The sequence below is a fragment of the Clinocottus analis genome, unplaced genomic scaffold (assembly GCF_023055335.1).
Source record: "Clinocottus analis isolate CAN_PGR_092001 unplaced genomic scaffold, fCliAna1.0.p SCAF_12, whole genome shotgun sequence".
Classification (NCBI taxonomy): Eukaryota; Metazoa; Chordata; class Actinopteri; order Perciformes; family Cottidae; genus Clinocottus; species Clinocottus analis.
In genome coordinates, this window is record NW_027175843.1 from 3286195 (window position 1) to 3308378 (window position 22184).

The 22184-nt window shown below is 44.6% G+C and overlaps 1 protein-coding gene across 12 annotated transcripts in view; it reads right to left on the reverse strand.

Annotated features, from left to right (window-relative positions):
* tns1b (tensin 1b) overlaps window positions 1–22184 on the reverse strand; it is a 150188-nt gene that overhangs the window by 38488 nt on the left and 89516 nt on the right. For 11 of the 12 annotated variants that reach the window (XM_068573137.1, XM_068573142.1, XM_068573143.1 and 8 more), the window contains 8 exons: window positions 14259–14300; window positions 8232–8281; window positions 5313–5484; window positions 3968–4018; window positions 3753–3875; window positions 1615–1679; window positions 551–634; window positions 32–144 (listed from right to left, as the gene is read on the reverse strand). In XM_068573137.1, the coding sequence (XP_068429238.1) occupies window positions 32–144; window positions 551–634; window positions 1615–1679; window positions 3753–3875; window positions 3968–4018; window positions 5313–5484; window positions 8232–8281; window positions 14259–14300 (700 nt within the window). Of the gene's footprint in view, window positions 1–31; window positions 145–550; window positions 635–1614; window positions 1680–3752; window positions 3876–3967; window positions 4019–5312; window positions 5485–8231; window positions 8282–11376; window positions 11689–14258; window positions 14301–22184 lie in introns of those variants that run through there. The other variant, XM_068573146.1, reaches the window with a different exon arrangement.

The following is a 22184-nucleotide window of genomic DNA, read 5'->3' on the forward strand; positions in this document are numbered from 1 at the left end:
AAGCGAGTGCATTTCTGTGCTTGACACCCACCTCCTTTGGACTCAAAGTTGGGGATGCCGTGCATGATGACATGGTGAAGGAACAGCGGCTTGTTGTTGATCTTGATGTGTCCGGAGAGCAAGCCGCTGAAGTACTCCACATACCTGAGCGACAAAGACAAAACAACACGCTGCTAGGCCCTGCTCTGGCAATTTGTATCACGCTTCTTAACATTCTACAACAAGGGGATGAGGGTATAATCCTGCGTTCATCACAACAGAGAGACAAAGTCCTTGGCTTTGACCTCCAGTCGTGCTGAATGAGACAAACTTGCACCGTATATTTACTGTGAACACAATCAATCAACTAAAAAGTCAAATATTATTCAATCAGCAATTGAGAAATCTTGGAAACCCATCGGCGAGTTAGCCTCCGAGGGCAGAGGACAATATTTCGGTGGTTTCCAGTGTAACCAGTGCGTAACTGGGCCAAGACTGCGAGTCACTTGTAAAATAGCTGCGGGTCAAACTCACACTATAAACAACAAAGTGGGGGGGAAGGCTGACCGACCTTTTCTGGGATGGCTGGCCCACAGGAAGCACTTTGTCTTCATAGAAGCGCTTCATGGCGAAGCGGTCCAGAGCCTGGTCGGCACTGCGTGAAGACACGAAGAAAAATAGGTCAACTTTTGTTTCGACAATGTATATCGACAGCATTTGAACACATCTGTCGGAACACCAGGAGAATCAAAGCCATCGAACGCTCGTCCAGCGCCGTCAATGTCCGAAATCATGCCACGCCCAGGGGTCGACACAGAAATATAGACGTAGGATTGATAACGTGAGATAATAAACAAGAAAAAAAGCCAATTGTTAGAATAGTTTATACGAGATAGAAATAGATGATTCATATCATTCCCTGCCATTTCACCCTCGTGGGTCCAAGGCACGTCTAACGATCTCAATCCTTCATGCCTGACCGCTAACTGCAGAGCTTTTGATTCGTACAGCACACAGTAAAACACGTTATTGTGACATTTTACATAACGTCTACGTTCCCGTAGGACCAGTGTCACAGTGTTTTCATGCTCTGGTAATTCGCTGCTACTTAACTATTCAAAGAGACTCCACACCAGGTTTAGAATTGAGACAATCAGTGTTCTAGATAAAACAACAAGTCATGCGCTCTTCTTTTTTGATTGATCTAACAGTCGACATCTCCTTGCTTTTTGTAACAGAACGCCATTCTGTCCTGCCACTCCTACGATCTAATCCAATAAACACAGAAGAATAAGGGAGGCCCTCGTAATGCGAGTCTTATGATCTGGTGACTCTCTAACTCTTCTGCTCCAAATTATTATATCACACACTTCATTCCTTTTTCCAAATAGAAGTGTTTTTCTGCAGCCTCGAGTTCCACCCCTCCTCCTCGATCTGTTCATCACATCTCCGTGTGTTCTTGTTGCAACGGGGCTTCAGTCTTGTGATGAACAATGCTGTTTTTTTTCTCCGTTTACCTCTCTTCCTCGTGTCTCTCCCCCCCTTTAACTGCGTGGTTGTCTCCTCTTCTATTTTCCTCTCCTTCTCCGTTCCCTCTCAGCACTCTGCAGGTATACGTTGTGATGATGGACCTACCTGGCAGATATGTTGCTGTAATGCATGTAGGCCGCCACCACCACTCCAGTTCTGCCCCGGTTGCCCTGAAAAGACATCGATAAAACGAGAGTCAACGGCAGATATCTTCCAGCTCACGCTGGCGTCACAAGAACTGTTCATGTTTTCAGATCTTCAAAATAATTACATTGTGAGGTCACATAGAAATGTCCTTATTTTTCAAAGAACAGCACTGATTATTTCAATGAAGATAACATTAAATGAATCATAAAAACACTTTGTATACATTGTTAATGTGGTGAAAGACTATTCTAGGTGGAAACGTCTGGTTCTTAATGAAATATCTACATAGTGTATAGAGGACCATTTCCAGCAGCTATCAGTGTTCTGATGGTACATTGTGTTTGATCATCGCCTTAGAAGACTAATGGATGAGTAGAAACCTGTTGAAAACCATTGTGCAGTGATGTCACACAGCTGAAAACAGTCCTGCTGGTGAGAGAAGCTATAAATCTGTTCTTCCTTTGAGCTGGTTGAGGATCTGGAGCATCACATTTGTGGGTTCATTAAACTCTCAAAATGTCCAGAAGAAGAGAACTTTGATGTGAAACTCTCCAGTCTGTTCTTGTTCTTAGATATGAAGAATATTAAATGAGAGAACTTGAGAAGAAATTTGTCTGAGTCACCCCAAACTTTTGAATGGTGGTGTACAATTTTACTTAATGTCTCCATAGTGGTAGTTTTATTCTGGTGTTTAAAAAAAACAAAAAACAATATTCAAGATCCAACTGCCCACCAAAAGGTAGGCTCAATATTCAAAAAACAATAGATAGATTTAAGATTTTAAGATGAACTAAATCAATGTTACTGAAGTCGGATTCAGTATTTTAGTCTTGCTCTTTCATAAAGTTGAGACTTTAAGTCCCTTGTTGAGGTCAAAATCCCAATTTACAGGATGCTACATCTCCCATAACGCAACGTGTAAGTATATTTTTGTTGGGCCTCTGCTGCATAGTAAGTACCCAGATTTGTCCAACTCCATCAACCCAGTTTGAAACTTTTTTGCTGTATGGGGAAAGTTTCCAAGCCCCAGCCTGATGACATCATCAGGGTTATTTATCCAGAGCCACAGAAGACACTTAAAACAGCTGCTACGGGCTAAATCGCTCCCCTCAAGACTTGTCAACCGACTGCTACATGGGTGGAGTACACCTTTAAAGATCTGCTTACGCAGCAATATCAATTTCAATCATAAAACATATCAAGATGTACATGGCTATACCTGTTATGTTTATGGTAAAAGAAATAGAGGCTGGGCATTTAATGAGCCAAAGTCCAAGCCCATTACTATGGCAACAAAACAGTCTCAGGTTGCATTCATTTGACATATCCATCCATCTTTAAAACAAGGGTCACGGTGGAGGATGAGCATGTCCCGCAGTATAAATAGCGCGGCCGCTTAAACAGCGCAGAGCCCAGTGGAAATGGTTTGTTGATACGTGTAAACCCGAAGCGGACCGCTTCCTTAGTGACCGCCGCAACTTCCAAGCCCACGCTCATCACCAGCATTACTCAACTTGCTGTAAAATAACACCAGTTGTTATAGCAGCCGACTTGTTTGCAGCCTCCCTGTGGGAACGTTTGGGAATGAGGCACGGATCCAATCTTTAATTCTTAACTTGCAGAACACAATCAAGGACGAGGTTAACGTGGAAATGATGAGGTCTTACGTAAAGGACCTTGGTCTCATCGTCGCATTTGGACTTTTTTTTATAGTTTGTGCCGGCTTGTTGAGGAGCCAGACGAGTGTGGTTCGCCACAAGACTATAATGTGATGCGAGGAAGTTTAGGCAACGACAAAATATCGGTCAATCCAGTTTTGTATGGTATTGTTACAAGTAAAACGGGTAAATAAAACAAAGCGGCCATGATGAGTAGGGTGCTTCACCTCCCTAATTTGTGTTTTCCTAACCTTCGTCCAGCACAACACAACCCAAACAAGCACGCTAAGAGACACACTCTCACACACTCGTCATTGCACACACACACACACACAGCAGACAGCTGCAGCACTCAGGAAGCGGGGTGGTGAGGGGGGCCTGAGAGGAGCCCGAGAGCTAGAGATGCCATTCTCACGGCGAGCATCCTCTTAGTTTCACCTTGTTGTGTATGACCACCACGTTGTGGCTGTCCGCACTCAGCCAGGTGTCCATGGCCTTGCAGATGCTGCAGATCTTGTCCAGGGCCGGAGCGTGGTGGTCCGGCCAGCCGAAGTCCAACACCTGGGAGAGGAGAGAGAGACTCTCGGTCAGACTGATGGTCAGTACAACACATGGGAGAGGGGAGATTAAGGCAGGGTTGTTGTTTTTTTTACCTTTGGATTAAGTTCGCTGATGTCATAACGCTTCTCGCTGAGGTTGAAGAGCTGAGGAAAAAGTCAAAGTAAACACCATCAGAGCAAATCCTCTGTGTTACATTGCACAGTAGATTGACAGACAGGAATAAAGGCCATTCTTTATCTGATTAAAACTGTGAATCTTTACTCTTTTTAAGGTTTTCCTTTAGCTGCCTTGGCAAAAGTAGTATAGTAATACTATGCTACTGCTCAGTGAGCTTACTAGCTGGATATGCTAACTATAGCAACTCGTGTTAGAGCAGATATCGCATGGTGCTCTTGGATTTGGAAAGAAAAAGACTCAACCCCACAAACATTCACTCCTACGTGCTCGACTCGAGAGAAACTTTGGCTTCCTCTGTGAATGAATGTGGAGAAATCCACAGGGAGTCTCTTCCACACAGCGTGGCGTACAGCGTAAACACTCCAGAGTGAAAAAGTCGGATCGGTGCGTCCCTATTTTGAACAACGTCCTCTTCACTATTCATCAAACACTGTTTTTTTTTACAAAGGTTCTGGGAATCAAACAACCCACTAAAAACTGCAAGCAAGCTTCCCAGCTTTAAAGTTCAGGAAGAAACAAAGTGTGAAACTTGCGTCAGAAATGACTTCAATCAAATAGGATATGCTGTAGTTTAACACTCCTGAAGCTGCCGACGCGGATCTGCGTTTTGACGATGTTTACGTTTTGTAAATATTCATATATTCTTGATAATACATCCCAGAAATATGGTTCAACTTCTACCGGAAACAGTAGACTTCCTGCTTGCGCTGCCTTCCTCCCTCCCTCGTCATCTTTCGCGACTCACACGGCGAGATAGGGGCAAAAAAAAAAAAGTACTCGTGACACGAAATCCTTTACTGTGATTTGTCAATTCGTATTCATCATTTTATGAGAAAACAGACCAATGAACACTCAAGAAAATCTCCTTCTCTTTATACTTTTGCCTTATGACAATGGCGCCTCATTATATAGAGGGCTGAGATTGTTCTGGAATTGTTCATGTAAAACATGGGTCTCTATCTCATATGCAGGGCCCAGAGGGTTAAAGCTGAGGTTTTGAGTGGGGAGTTTCTCGTAGCAGCCGGTGAACACCAGATAGCAACACCATTAGCATCGGATGAGCAGAGATGAACACAGAAACAGGTAATACATCGGAAGTGTGTAGTCTGGACTGTGAGGGATCAGCTGATGATCTGCTGACCCGGACAGCTGCAATGACTTCATGTTCCTGCCTGAACTTACTATTTGCTTCATTCATTTTGTATTTTTTTTTTTTTAAGTTAACCGCTGTACATTTCCCTTCCAGAATCTGAACTCTACCAGGTAGTTGTGGCCGTGCTTGGAGCGCAGCATGGAGGCGACCTCCCGCAGGTTGGCGGCGTAGCTCGGCTCCTCCACGCTGCCGGGGAAGGAGACGGAGATGATCCTCTCTGTGATGTAGACCAGGTCCAACTCGTAGCTCTCCTCCAGGGCCTGCAGCAGACTCGTGCTCCTGTCAGGGAGACAGAGAAGTGATTCAGCGTGGAGGCGGGGCAAACGGCCATTTTTCATATTAAAGACTCGAAATATAGCGAGAGAATTTAAGACCCAGAAGTAATTCAGCACATGTGATTTACAAACACGCGCTCGTGTTCATCAGACCGGAGAGTGCGTGATCTTGTCCTCTGAAAATCACTTCCTCCTCAATGCAGCAAACTCCATTACAGATTCAGTTGAACACAACACTGTTCTTGGAGACTTCAACAGACAAATATCCTAATAAGGTTACACAACACAGATAGTTCACTCTCTGTATTAAACATGTTGTGCTGTTGGGCTTTGGCCGTCTGAGAGGGAAATCAGAATCAGGAGAAATTGACGGGGAATCGGTGGATGGCGCCCTCCGGGTTGGAAGGAAGTCACTGCCCCGAGTGAGGGGGTTCAACTTTAACTTCATGAAAGGTATAGTAAACGTCCGCTTAACCGTTAGAACCACTGTAAATCATTCGGTCAAGTCTCCAAATAGCGAGTGCAGCATCGGCCAATACTGTAGCCAATTGATCTCATTAAGAGTTCAACAGGCCAACACTTAGCTCATCACCGTCTTCATTTTTTTTCTTTAAAAAAAAAAGGCTTGTTAAAAGCCACAGTTCAACCCCGAAGAAAGTGAATAATTGCATCTCATTTCAACGGCTTTCTCTCACTTTTGACAGACGTTTCATTTTGTGAGGAACTTCTACTTGCGATTGCCCGCGCTGATCTCGTCCCCATTTCCAAAATGTCTCCGGAGAATGTGGACAGTGAGATGGGAGAAGGTTGAGGGGGAGGCGTCTGGACCCTTGGGGCCTAGACTGCAGCATATTTCCCACATTTGTCAGCTGTGAGAAGCCCCCCGAGGAAATTGCTCATATGTCTGGGACGGAGGAGCTCTCGGGTTTACTATACAAGCACTGTAACCTGTTCAGTGCCGCACATCTGGACCTACTCAAAACTTGCTTACTGGAAATTATTCATGAAACTGATATGTCACACATGCTCTCTCTCATGTGTTGCAACATACTTTACAAATTGTTCGGAAAGTTGCGTCTTTTTTCGTGTTATTTCTCACATTTCCTTTTCTCTCTCTCAGATTGTGCATCTTTCGAAGTATTACCCTTTCTCTTCTTTCCCCCCCTCTTTGTCTCTCTGCATATGTATGTCTTTGGCCTCTGGGTGCAGTCAGGGCCAATATAGACCTGTGGTTTGGTCCCGTTCCAGATCCACCAGCATGTGCTGACCGGCCTGGAGCTAACCTGCTTCTCATCAGCTGAAGAGATGAAGCGATTGTGCTTTTTTTCCTGCACATCGCCGTTAAAAGAATAAAGCATTATCTCCACACGCTCAATTTCAGCGCCGCAGTGATCTCACTGGTTCATTTGAACCAAGACCGACGGTGAACTGGGAATGTTTTTATCAGGACACCTGAGACATCGAGCTGTAAAACATCTTGCCGGATATTTCTTAGTAATAACAGTGAACAACCAAGACTTCTGCCTCTTCAATCTGAAACACTGAGAGGCCTCCGTCATCCCATACTTCCTGATGGTGAACACCTGCCGCTTCCCACGATCTCAAGGGTCAATGATCAGTTGATGGTCACTTCATAAACACAGCATAAGGCAAACTATTTTTTTAAGACCATCTGCTAATTATTTGGGATGAACTGCACATAGTTATACTCTGTATACTTGCCATAAATCTTCAAAAAGGTGATAAAATGTCTAGTCAAACACAGATTTTATTAGACATTTTAGGCCTGCCATTTTATTCGGATCAAAGCTGTAACTATATGACCATCAACATGTTGAAAGAAGCTTTTAACTCCAGCTGTATGTTTGCTCCACTGAGTCAGAGCTGCGAGGATCTGATAAGGTGATTCAAATGGATGGCTCTGCAGTAGTTTACAGTATGTTACATGGGAACCATTTACATTGTTGACTGTGGTGTATTCATGCACAGCTATTTGTGCAAAAGTAAATAACAAGTTTTATAAAAAAAAAGAAAGTTTTTATGCATCCTAACTAATCTTCAACATGAATCCCATTTGTGTGTGTAATGGATGATTGCGTGTTATCTGTGTATCAGCACAATCTGTCTGTATCAGAATGTAAATAAGCCTGTCTGGCTGGACACAATGGTTTGATTGGCTAGCCAGAGCGTTACATAATAGATAACCTACATGACTGCGCTGTTATGCACTTTTAAAAAAGCCTTTGATTTTCCCTTCATATGGAGGGAAAATACTGCGCCTGTGCTGCTGTTAACGACGATGTACGAACTGTTTTTATCACTTCATATCAACTCTTTTGACTTGCTGTGAGGGAATCAAACTGTCACTCAAACTTCAGCACGCACTGTTGCAGCGTCCAGTTTTACACATTACTTACACAGGCGACAACATCTGTGACTCCCTCGGGACAGAGGTCAGAGGGGTCGACACCAAATATCTTTGTGTCCAACTCAACAGCGTGGGGTCCGGTTCAATGGCGGGGCACGGTGCTACGGCAAATATCACATTACAACTAAACTTTTTCATTTCAAATGCTTCACGATGTGGGATGGATGATACGGTCGTCCTTGATATTGGTTTGCCTGCCTCGCCTTATCTTTTTGTCCGTTTTGGAGGAAACGGTGGAGATTAGTTCCTGAAATAATTCAACAAATGCAGTCCAATAAGCCGAATAAAGCCTTTTATGTGAAACTTGAAGGAAGAGTTCGTACCTTGAAGGTCTGCGCCGAGACTCCATGCTCTTTGAAGATTTGGTTGAGCCCTGCAAAACACAAAGAAAAACAGTAGCGCTTTAACATAAGCCTCTGCATAGAACTTCAATACATACTATATATTTATGGCATTTTCTCGCATGCAATAGCCTTTATTTCCAAGAACAAGAACAGACTGTTGAGTTTCCCATGAAAGTTCTCTTTTTTCTGGCCATTTTAAGAGTAAAATGAACCCACAAATGTGATGCACCAGATACTCAGCTTGCTCAAAGGAAAGCCAGTTTTATAGCTTCTCTCACGAGCAGGGTATCATGAAATCCATCATGTCAGTCATATTTCCATTGATTGTGGATCTACCTTCTATTGCTCTGTGATTTTGTTTATATGGCAGTTCCTGAACCAAGCTGTTTTTTAACGGCACCATAAATCCGATCTGTTCAAGGCAGAATGAGGATTTTCCTAAAAAAAAACAATGTGTAGTCTCCAACTACAATAATCCCTGTCAATCACCACAGGACCCACTAGAAGTGTGTGGTGGTGTCTGTATCCACAGAGAAACTTTCCCCTCTGTCTCAGTTTACTTTATGACACCAGGTGTCAGATTGTAAGCTAGCATTCAAGAGGAAACTACAAAAATGATGGACACAGCGCTGGAAAAAAAACTGCAAATATAGCGAGGAAAAGCCAAGCAGACTAAGCTGTTTCCAAGCGCTGAACTTTGAACCCTATGTTTACAAACTGCAACCAACAAATCAGACTCATTCTGCCTTTAATGTTGCTGACAATTTGACATATTTCCAAAGGTAATTTAAAAACGGTATTCGTCCCTCTAAATGAATCACATTGAAATTCTGATTATCGCCTAAAACTCCACACACTGTGCGCAAAGTGCACCTTCCTCACATGCGACGCTGTGTGAGGATGGCGTCACAAAGCAAAGCAGAGGCCCGCGTAGAGGAAATGTGGCTCGAGTTGATCGACTGTGTTTGGCTCCACGATGCTTAGTCTGCCTCTCTTCCCCCCTCGAAACCATCTCAAGGAGTGAGGGGGGGTCAAAGGCCAGGTGGACTTGTTCACTCCCCTGTGGTGTTTGGGTCACATGTACACAGGAGGGGGCTGTGATCCATCATCATCCATTAGATCAGACTGGCTGACTGAGCATCGGTGGCGAGAGCCCGCAACACATTGGAGCTAACGGAACCGGCCTCCATGTGTTCACCATGTGAGTGGGCCTGCGCCAATGTTGTTGTTGCAGCTTGTTTGTAGCAATTTTTACCAAAAATAATTCTTAAATATGGCCAAAAAAGGTAATTGCGAGGAACATTGCAAAAGCCAAACGCAATCATAAAAATAAGTTTTCCTGTAGCGCTAGTTAGAGCAAACTAGCTAGCGAGGCAGTTGATTTCAAGTCTGTAACTTTTTTTTGAGTCTATAAACTCTGTGCTGGCGTGCCAACCTTATATTTTCCAGAACTCGACAGGTAGAAAGTTGGCGATTGAAGGGAACCAACGTCAAGTAAACACTGCGGAAATTGTAATTTCTTGGTGGTAAAAAGGGGAAAAGTTCCAGATTCTAAAACCTGAATTTGCGAATCGACCGATCCAATACCAACGTGTTGAAAATATAAATATTACTATCAGTAACAACTGTATACTACCAACCCCATGTGGATATGATTGATGTGAGTTTCACATGCACAGTACCAGTTGTGACACGTTACGTTTTGATCCTGTTTAGCGTAAATGGCTTCATAAATGGCATGAGCATTCTCGCTGATACCCGATGCAGCATTTCAGGTATTTCTGATACCGATATCGCAGTAAAAAGGTGCAAACATTCCTGCAGGTTAAATGATTCTCGGAAAAATTGCTCTAATTTATTAAAAAGGAAAAATCTCCCAACATAGATTGATTTAATTTGTGTTCAAATTCATTCTCACTGAATAAATACATAAACGGGCACAAACGCAGACAACACATTGTTTACCAATATTCTTTTCTGCCTCAGCAAATGCCCTTCATTTCAACAAATCCTTACATGGTGAGTATTCAAATGAGTCCGTGGCGACACAAAGCAAATCCCCCATTTTCTTGCTAAACGTTCCGGCCTAAACGTTTCAGTATGTTGCCAGGGGCTGTATGGTGCAGTCGCCAGAGGAGGACAGAGATGAATGAGCGAGAAACGGCCCGAAAAGAGAGTTCAGAGACGGAACGAAGACGGCTTGTGTCGAGCGGAGATGTGGAACGTGGTGGGCGTAAAAGTCAGGGAAAGCCCAAAGTCCTCTTAAAAAGGACGGCTGTGAGGTGATCAGAACATTCCCCGATTTTGGTAACAATCCTGTTCGTAGGACGACAACGCGCATTAGCGCCACCGCTTCAACTAGAATGCAGACAAATACTGTAATTACAGAGTGTGTGTGTGTGTGTGTGTGTGAGGAGGTGGTGTTTATATTGTGCTGCAAAGATGGCAATAAATTCACAGTATTTGCTTCACATTAGTCTGGATTGGCGTGTCAAGCCTTTTATGAGCGACGACATGTGTGTTCGAGTGCAACCATCTGGGCAAATAAGACGTGTCGCAGCGAAGCTTTCGCTCCGTAATGAGACGGTAACTTTCTCTCGCTCTGATGACATCATTGAAGGCTGAAAGACGTGATGTTCGAGCGCTGCGAACTCCATGAAAGGAGTGTACTGTTCGGCCGTGACCATCGACGCAGCCGGCTTAAGCTCCAAGATTTTAGAAGAAGAAAACATCAGCTCCTGAACATCACACGACCAAAGACCTGTTACTCTCCTTTGGGAACTTGAGTTGGGGAAATAAGAGCGAATGGGGATGGGGCGGGGAGAGGAGGGGGGGTGGGGGAGGAGGTAGGAATTGGAGTGGGGGGTCCAGCAGGCCTGTTTCCAGATGAAAACCATCTGTGGAGGTTGACTTTACAAGCAGGCCATTCAAATTACCCATCTGAGCGGGAGGGAGGGAGAGAGAGTGGGGAAAGACGTTGGGGGCTGGTAAAAGTCCGCGAAGGACACGAGCGAAACTGCTCGATAACAAAGAAGAAGAAAAGACGATGAAGGAGCAGACGAGAACCCGCGTTGACTAAATCCATCCATCCATCCATCCATCCGCCACCTCTACTGCGTCCTACCTTCCGGAAAAGGTGGCCCGTACTCCATCGCCATGCCCCCCTCAGAGAGGAGAGACGCCTTCTCAAAGACCCTCCTCGGTTCATCTCTGGAGAGCTCCCTTTGCCTCGCTCACTGCTCTCAGATCGGCAGTGAAGTTTCCTCCCCCCAAGTGAAACCTCTCCTTCTTCTTTGACAGCGGGAGGAGGAAGGAGGAAGAAAAAAAAAGATCTATTTTGGTGCCGTCGCTGCCTGCAGTGCGCCACTTCAGGGCCCGGCTCAGAGCAGAGTACTCCACAACGCTCCTTGTTTTCTGTCTTCTGTGTCCGCTCCGTCTTCTGCCTTCCTTCTCTCCCTCTCCCTTCTGTGTGTGTGTGTGTGTTTGTGTGTGTGTGGTGGCCACCCTCCCCCCTCCCACTCAGCCTCCCATCATGTTATCTCTCCCCCTCATATTCAACTTTTCCCTCCCTCTCTCTCTCTCCCCCCCTCCTTCTCATCTGTTTACGGATCTAAATTGCAACTGCTAACCCTTTCCGTCTCCTGAGGCAAACATCTGGGGTGGGATTCATGCTGGTACACACAAACACAAGCACACACAAACACACACACGCGCACACACACACATATCAGCTGATCGTAGCTCTTCACCACACCACTGTGTGAAGTCACGGCCGGGCAAATGTCACAAACATGCTCGTGGCTGTATCTGTGTGTGGGAATCTTATTCTGACCTTAAAACCAGTGGAGGTTTTTGTGCACAGCTCTCAGCAAGGAACCTGTTTTTGGTAAGTAAATACTGTTAATATCACGTTTTAAGAAGAAGAATTGGCTCGTGAAACGTCTCACGGTGCAGTCAAATCTCAACTACGTTAAAAGCTTCGACTGAAAAGGAGTCAACAAAAGCAAGGAAGCGGACAAACACCCGACCGACCGAGCCAGCGAGGCAGGAGGAGCGGGGTCGTAGGACCGGTCGTTTCGAGGGGCAAACATCTCCCGGACGTCGCGTCCTCACCGCGGCAGCAAAACTGCCCGCGGCCAGACAGTAGCAGCTGCACTCGCACACACGGACACGCACCCACGCACGCTTCGGGGCTCTCCCAACGCACGCAGGCGTGATCACACGCCTCGTGCCTGGAACACAAACTCACTCATTCACACACACACACACACGCTTGTAATCAGTGTGTGTTCCAGGCTCTGCCCCTTCATTTAGGTTAGAGATGAAATTATGACCACCGTGAGGGAAAACTGTCCAATATAAAGCTCCCCGCAAGTGTGGGCTCTTCTGTGCTACACACTGGATGCGAAAAAAGTGAACAACAACACGGGGGAAGGCCAATAAAAACAGACACAAACATATTTGGATGCTTGTGGAGAAAGCGGCCACGCGGCTTTGGGTGGTAACTCTGAATCGGTCACTTGATCCTTCCTTTCCCAGACAGAATACCACTCACAGGAAGTTGTGTCATAGACGGCCAGGGCCGGGGTGAGTCCCAGGCAAACATGTGCGCTCTAATTGTTGTGTGTGTGTGTGTGTGTTCACCCAACATGCACATATGGAGGCGGGAGTCTTTACCCTGAAGCCACGATAACGACTTGATTAACGTTCATCCGCTATTTCCAAAACAACCATATGCAGGCTTGGGGGTGATATCATGTGTGTCCGATTACCCATCACTCCCTCGGGGCGGGGGGGGGGGGGTCCACGCTGGAATCCGTGGTGAAAGGCCAAGGCAGTAGTGATGTAGAGTGACCAATGTTGGAGGATGCGTCCCCTTTTATTGTCCAATATGTATAGCGACAAATTGCACATTGCAAAAAGGCTAAATGTGGCGAGTAGCAGACGGTTTGGTTTCTCACAGAAGCAAAACTCAGGGTTTGAATGGTGAAATCAGAGATGAGAGGACTTCAGATGTGGTTTATATCTGCCACTGTACTTGTGCCTGTGTCGTTCAGCCCATCGCTTTATGTCCCAGGGCAGGAAGTGGTGTCCCTCATATCCAGCCAAAACTAAGGGTGTGGCGGTTTGGGTGGTGGATGAGAGTTTAACATATCTAACTTTGATGCAAGAGAACAAAGATACCCCCCATTCACAAGACCGGTTATTTAAAAACTGCAATCTTTTTGGAAGCTTAAGCAATAGTAAAATGAATTAAACACATTGAAGATTGTTATGTTTAAGTAATAAATACATAATACAGGTATGTCATAGTGCGACATGTCAAATATCTTGTCTACCTGTAATTAGTTTTAGGAGTTTCCAAAATCGGAGTTTGTTGATGAACTTGTGGACCTTCTGATCGATGTAGCTGACCTTGACCTTTGACCTCCCAGCATGTGTGTGTGTGTGTGCACCCAAGAGGCACAGATAGAAAACTTCACGTTAAATTGCACTGACAAATCCTCCTGCTGGCAGAATTAGCAGCTGATCACGCAGTGCGATGGCCTCGGCGCCTGACGTTTGGAAAACAGGTCTAATGGGAACAGAATCAGCAGCCTGGCTGGATTCCCAGCGCAGCTTCTTTTTTTTTAACACTTGAGTTAGCAGTAAGACAGTTTGATGAGTTGGTCATCATCTCGTACATAAAGCTGGCTTTGCTTTTGATGGGAGATCCACAAGAGGGACAGAACATTGGATTTGCACAACGACAAAGTCAGTGCAAACTTTCAACAGTAAAGAAAACGTGCTTCCCGTGGACACCCATACGTCAGAGGATTTGTTGACTCTGTAACACCTGAAGTTGCTCTAATTTAGAATTTTTTGGGTTGCTGCGAATGAATCGCAGCTGTCATTTCACACCAGCTGGGACGTCTCTTAAGACTTAATCTGCTCATTCAGTTCAGTAATCTAACCGAAAGAGATGGCTGGACCTGCGGAAGAAGGAACAAAAAAAAAAAAACTCACCATGGTGTCTACATGTTTGAGAGGGAGGTCACTGCTCTGTGCCTGTTCAGAGAAAAGACAGAGATGGGGAAGAAGAAAAAAGAAAGTGAGTTTGATACTTTTGATCCACTTCATGCCACATGTTGCGTTTTGTGTCACACATCTCCCCGAGCGCTACGTCCGAGCTACGCTCAGCGCCATTCTTTGCCCTAATGTGGCCTGGAGCAGAGCGGGGGCTCCACCTTGAATGCGTGGGACCGTCTATAATCCCTCTGTGCAAATATTTACACAAAGAGACAAGTCTGCTTCCATTAGCCAAGACCAGAGAGTCCATCCGTAGAACTCCATATACAGCTATGGACAGAGAGAGAGAGAGAGAGAAAAAGAGAGAGAGTCATGCCAACAGGGACAGGAGACAGAAATAGGGGACAGAGAGGGAGAGAGATAGAAACAGAGAAAGACGGGAGAAGAGATGGAATGAAAGACAGCCAGGAGTGGGTGGATGTAGAGTCAGGGCCGGCTGAGTGTTGGGTACAGAGAGAGAGAAGAGATGGAGATAAAGAGAGGAGTTCATGGCAGGGAGCAGAAGAAGAAAACATCACAGCGACCCATGATGTCATGAGCATGTGTGGGCTTGGCGACCACCGCAGACTACCACACATGCACAGATGTTACTTAACATAACAGATTCATATATATATATATATATATATATATATATATATATATATGTATATATATATATATATATATATATATATATATATATATATATATATATATATATATATATATATAGAGAGAGAGAGAGAGAGAGAGAGAGAGAGAGAGAGAGAGTAGCAGGAAGGAGAGCAAAGGACCAGAGTCTCTTTTCATTGCAGCAGAAGTGTATCTATTGGTCTCTTTTCTTCCTATAGAGCAGTAAATGTAGTATATCATTGACTCTTCACTGCTTTATTGTCATGGAGATTTGAGATTTTATTATTATTTAACCTTCTCAATATCGACCAAAAACAGCACTTTGTAAAAAGTAGTGAAAGTTAGCATTTTGCGTTTGATTAGTTTCTAGGCTTTGTTACACATTTGGGTGACATTTATTCAACATTTCAACAGGTTTATATCCTCCAAACTAACAAACAGGCAAGATTGCAGTAAAAACCCTTATTGGGATATTTATAATCCAAAGGACTTGCTCACACAATCGTCTTAATCAGAAAGTACTTTAATTTAAAATAAAGCCTTAGTCCCGACATTTACATCAAAGTCAGAATATTGTCATATTTGGGATTAGAAATATCAGTGTCCAAGTCAACGTTGCACATGCTTTGGATACACAGACAAGAACAACAACAAAAGTAAATCATGAGACTTGTAATTTGGATGGAGGGGCCGATAGTGGAAACACACACACACACACACACACACACACACACACACACACACACACACACACACACACACACACACACACACACACAGAGCTGCACTGTGACAGCAAGGATGCTCTGTTTCTGGAGAAAGCGTCAGCGGAGTATAAACAGTCGACGCAGAAGGGTAAATTATAGTCTGGCTGTGCAGGCACTAGAATATAGACTGAACGCCCAGAGCAAACCACCAGCCAGCAGAGAGAGAGAGAGAGAGAGAGAGAGAGAGAGAGAGAGAGAGAGAGAGAGAGAGAGAGAGAGAGAGAGAGAGACACTTTGGAATCATCCTAACCAGCGACATACTAACTTACAACCTTTAAAAACAACACAAGAATAAAGAGAATGGTGTTCAAATGGATCATACAATGCCATGGCAAGGCAAGGCAGTTGTAAATCTGAATTTAATGTCAGAGCATGACGATCTGCTTTCTCTCGGTGGGTGGGTGTGTAGCTGCGGTTTATTGTTGTACATTAGATTAGTGGGAGACAGAGTTGCTTCAAGGAATGAAGGCAGAAGGAAACACCAGCCCGATGTTTCAGCCTCTAAATGCAGACTGCGGATTCGCTCGGAGGTCAAAATTTGCCGCCGCAGGCATTCCCACACAAATATAGAGCCTATTGTGTGGACACTCAGAAAAACACACACACAGACGCAAACAATTCTCACATTGATATATTTGAACATGTGCGTTTCCGCTTGTTACAATTGCAGCCAGATGGCTGCAGTGTGTGTGTGTGTGTGTGCGCGTGTGTCGTCGGGTCTAATTCAGACAGTATGAGAAAGCCTGGGAAGTTGTGTATCAGCAAAATAGTCCGTGGAGGAAGTGTCTACCGTTTCTCTTGGCCCTGATCAAAGGAGACATCTGAGGGGGAACTGCCGCTCCGAGGCAAGGAATCGTATCAAAGACAGTTTTTATTTTTCAAATCAAGACAATTCTTGCTAGCCGTGCAAAATCTCCGGCGAATCAATTCAAAGCCAGCTTTTATAGACCGTTTTATAGACCACTTTATCGACTCAGATGATGAGGATTTGCTGTGTCATGGTAGCGTTTCCGACAGTCTCAAGGACATGATCTCAAGGCCCAGGACTGTGTTCAGAGATCAGCTGATACATGCTGTTGACTTACAGCAAACTGTATCAGCTCTCAACCTTTTTATGTCAGCAGCTTGTCATATGATATGTGGACATGACCTTGATCATTTGTTGTGTTTACATGTTTTTTTGTGGACATTTTTGCCAACGTGATGCAGAATAAAAAGCTGCGTTTTTTCCCCAAACCACTATAAGGCTTTGCATAAAGAGCCAGAGATTCCATTTAAGTTATCGGTTGTGTGGTTTTATATAGCGTAAAAGTCGGGTAACAAGCCGCTCCGAGCTTCGGTGACTGTCCCCACTGTAGCAAGCTAGCGCTGCTGCTAGCTCCCCGCTGCTGCCCACGTCCCTGCTGCCCGAGTCGGGTGTCGAGCCGGGGGTGATCTCGCTACCTTTGGTGATTGTCAGGGAGCTAGCAGATAGCTAGCAGGGAGCTAGCAGGGAGCTAGCAGCAGCACAAGCAGTAGAGCTAGCAGAGAGCTATCAGCAGTGCTAGTGGAGAGCGAGCAGCAGCGCTAGCTGACTACAGCGGGGAACTAGCCCACCGAAGGTAGTAGCGTAGTATGTATTTGAACAACATTTACTCTCATTATTATAGTGTTATATTATCAATATATCAGTGGCATACAAAGGCCTTAAAATGACAATAATATAATTTATCGCCATTAATTAAGACAAGAAATTGTTCAACAAAAAGTGTTAACCTGCAGACTCCAGCAGGGTCTGAGAGTAAAGAAGAGGAGCAAAACATCAAGATTGTTCTGGATGAAGCCGAGAGCTGTGCAACACGTGCAGGGAGACTGAAAACACAACCCTGGCATGTCCAGAGCTTATTTCTGCTTCGTTGGGTATTGATTAGACAGGAATCAACTTGAAAGGGTGAAACAACTATTCATTGCAGAAACTCTGGTTTTTCTGGCTGCTTGCCCGTCCCTAGCTCAGAGCCATGCCTGCCACCCCCCTAAGCTAAGTCAGATGAGCATCATATTGCATCTGTTCTCATGAGAGGAGCTAAATGCAGGCTGTTGATCTCCCATGTGGTAGCAAAATCATAACAGACATAATAATAGCCGAACAGTATGATAACATTTTGCTTCTAAGGAAAACAATGTCAGTATTTCCTGCTCCGTAGAAAGAGTTATTGATCAAAACCAATGATATCCAAACTGGCGTTTACTGGCGTTGTTCTACTAATTATAGATCAGCTGAAGGAACATTATGATAACCTTTATTTCAACCAAAATGACAGCTGAGATTTTAAATTACACAAACACGAAAGGTTCGACAATCAAGTTACAAACAGATTCAACTTTTTTTCATTTACCAGAGAGATTACAACCAAAATACGCTAAAAGTAAGTCAGTAACTGTTTGGATATCACACCACTTACTTGAAACGTGAGCAAAACAAGTTTCTTTTATGGCAGATGAGAGATCTGCCATGAAAGAAACTTGTTTTGCTCACGTTTTGCTGGCATGATAGCGAGCCGGTAGGAACATCGCCGTGAAGCCTGTGGGTGCTAACTAGATAATAACAGACTCTTGTTGTTGAATTCCACTTTATGTATTTATTCATATCACACCTTTCATACAAAACATGCAGCCCAGAGTGCTTCTCATAAATAAAAAAAAACTGAAAGTTTTCAGCCTGCCCTCATCTCACTTATTTTTAATGATGCCACCAGTGTTGCTGATCGAAGACGGTGAGCTCGCTGTTTTTATTACCGAACAGAATGATAGCCAAAACCTACAAAAATAAGATCCAAGTGGTGATAAATTGGAATTTCCCTGCATTGCTCTTTCACAGCCCCTTCCACAGACGAGCTATAATTAGATGCAACACGTCTGAGTCTGCTTTGTTACTCGTGTTCGGGTGCTGTAAAAAAAAAAAAAACGGATGATGAGAGCATCGCCGAGGCCACATGTCTGTCTCTCAGCACATCGCGGCCGAGTGTGACTTTTCAAAGTTTTTTTTACCTCTTCCAACAGCGGAGCATGTGCTTTCCTTTCCCATGAGCACAGTGGCTCCTTTGACCAATCCACCAAATTATAGCCCCGCTCCTTTAGGGAGGCAGAGGTAGCTTTAGCATGCTGGGAGTTTTCTCCCTTCTGAGTGGCGGGGATAAACCTAGCCCGGGGGCAGGGCCTCCGGGGAAATGACCCCGGAGGCTAAATATACAGCTGTGCATCTTTAGAGCTCGAGACACAGCCCATTTAGCTCGGCACGGCCCGGAGCGGTTAGAGTCACCGCTTTGGGTGCCATGAGTGTGGGTTTGAGACGAGGGAGGAGAGCGTTTCTCTGCGAGAGGACCGGTGGAACGACTCAGTGTTTACGTTCAGTCGGTGAGCTGAGCGCGCCGTCACTGATGCGGACGTGAAACTGAGCAGAATGAAAGAAGAAAAAAACCCTTACGTTATTATTCATAGCGTCGCCATATATGTACACAACTGCGCGTGTTATTTTGTGTCTGTTGGGTGCGGGTGTCACAAACCACACACTGGATGCTCTGTGGTTGTTTCCAGATTATAACCTTGTATGTCTACATGTGTGTGTGTGTATGTGTGTGTGATTGTGTGTGTGAGAGGCAGACATAGTGTGTGCGTCGAGTGCCACTCATCCTTTTCTCTCCCCCGCATTTACTACCTTCTACCCTGAACGGCCCCCATGCAGTAGGATAATTCTTTGGAAACTTAAAGAACACACACACACACACACACACACACACACCATCTGCACTGGCAGCACAGCTGCTCCGCACCAGCTCTCCACCTATGTTTACACTGCGCCTTTTGGACAATCGCCCACACGGAGAGCTTGGCAGCGGCCTCAGACGTGCCTTGATGGGCTTGATGCAGCATTCCTCACCGATGATGACATAAAAGGATAAAAAGCTAAATGTGCGTGCCATGTTGCACTAACTCACACAGTCAATGGGCCTAATGTGCAGGGGAATGAAATACATCCTAAAAAACTACATCTACATTTTTGAAAGTGTTTTCTTATGTAGGCTACTGATTCAAGCGTTTTTTAATAAATTCCCCGATAAGTGTTCTTCTGACTCTCAAAATGAGTTCTGGTTACTCACATAACGATAAAGAAGTATCGTATGAACTTTAAAAGAATACCTCTGACCTGGAATTGGAAGTTGCCCCTTCGTGTCAAACACGATCCATCAGTCTGGACGACACAGACCGACATGTCCAACAGTGCCTCCTAGTGGGAATAAATCCAAACTACAGGCCTTGACGCTAGTTGACATAATGACGGTCGAGCCTCATTCATCCAGACATTGTAACACTTGCCAGTGAAGAAGCTAAAAGGTAAATGTAAAGTATTCTTCATGCTCATCATTTTAGAACAGCTTCCTGAGTGTCTCTACTTTTTGGATGTGGATAAAAACGGTGATTCTATTTGTTTGCCTTCAAAGTAAAAGCGCAGCTGTTTGGCAGGACCCCTTTTTGGCAAGTTTTCCCCTCTAGTGGCTGCCTAAAAAGGCAATCCTGCCTCACGAGAGCTGAAGGCCGACCCAGAGCCAACTCCTGCTTGGTTCAAGAGATCCAAAATGTAATGTTGAAAACACGATGTTCAGGAATTACAGGTCGCCCTGCAAAGGCTGTAGATTTTAGTGTAAATCATCCAGGCATTCGGCTTTCTTCACCGGGATGCAGAGAATGTGTGACATACACAAAATGCTCAGCATTTACAAGTACACATATTTCCCTCCACGAGTAACACCATCACCTAGACCAGGAAAACATAGGAAATCAGTACCATATTCATAAGAAATGTTGCTAATAGTGATGTAACATACAAACAAACGACTAAATAACCAAACTGTATGACAAAACCTTAAAATATGTCCTATTTTTCTTTGAATCATTCATTTGGATAACTGAATCTTGTAAAAAAAAAAAGAAAAGTGTAACCATTTCTATGGTTCTATTCATAATAACATGATACATTTTAAAATATCGAGACCCAGCTCTACTACTTCATCACACACACACACACACACACACACACACACACACACAGCTGTTCCTCTCTCATGCTCCGTGGCCCTTCATCTGCAGCGTTCACACAGCCATGTCCCAGAAATGTAAACATGGTGCTGAGGAAGGCGGGGCCGTGTGGGCTTTATGTATCCAGGGTTAGGGTTCGGGTTGGAGTGTGTATGCTTGTTCCTGTTCCCACCCCCCGTGAGGTGAGGTGGGGTGGCTTCTAAAATGCCAGGGATCCCCTAGGACCGGAGAAGAGTGGACAACATTGCTGTGGGAAAAAAAAACCCTGAGCCGCATGTGACCCTAAACCACCTCGGCCTTCTCTGTGATTCTCAGCCTGCGTGTCCCCGCTCCTACTGATACGGACCTGACCGCTCACTCTGTTATGTAACCAGAAGCCTTCTGCAACATGTGAGAGAGGAGGGACTCTCGAAAGGAATCTGACAAGTATTTTTACTCCTTGAGTGTGTGTGTGTGTGTGTGTGTGTGTGTTTCTGTGTGTGGACAGGGTCTACTCAGTCACACCTATAAGCACACACACTTACCGCACTAATCGCTTTTTCTTAACTCTGCATATGTCCCAATATGGTAAGAACTCAGAAACATCATGTAAATAGCCCAGGGAAGAAAAAAAAGTGGAAAGGGAATTGTGCAAGCCTTATCTAGACTAATGTACTTCATCACTGCAATATTTTTTATTTTATTTCTTTCGGCTTGGCTGAACTTCTCATGCCTGTGAAATGTGAGACGCGAGATGTTCTGGATCTATTGCAATGATTCATTACTTATAACAATAGGCCGTATGTATGTAATGTGGTTAATAACCCAAAAGGACAAAATAGGTTGTGTGTCTGTGTCGGATTAGCTTCTGCTGTGTGGGTTAGGACCATGAAGAGAACTAGATGCAGTGGTGGAGGCGAGGCCCCATTGAGTCCTATGAAAGTTGCTCAGTGGCGCAAGAAACTAAAAAGCTTTGACTTTCGAGATGTGATCTTTTTGGACTTCCATGGCATCATGTGACCTGGAAGTTGTAATTCCACAATGTCAAATTTGCTTCGAAGCCTTTCGCGCTTCCTGGGGTCTTGGTGAGGATCCTGTCACCAGGAGGAGCCTGGAGGAAAACATTTCATGCTTTGCTGCTTCCGCCAGCCCATTCCAGGCACGCCGACTGGGCATGCGTCTTTGTATCTATCCATCCATCTTTTGTGGGTTTCCATGCGAACATTTGCTAATTAGCTCTGAACACACAAGTTGTGTCCAAAATGTTGCCAAATTTCAAGGTATTTGACAAATAAACAAAGCCCAAATCAAAGCGTTGGACAATTTTTAACATTATGGGCACAAGTTGAAAAGTTAAGAATACACCAACATTACAATTTGCCCTTTGGAGCATCTGACGATTTGTGCTAAATATCTTGGTAAACTGTCC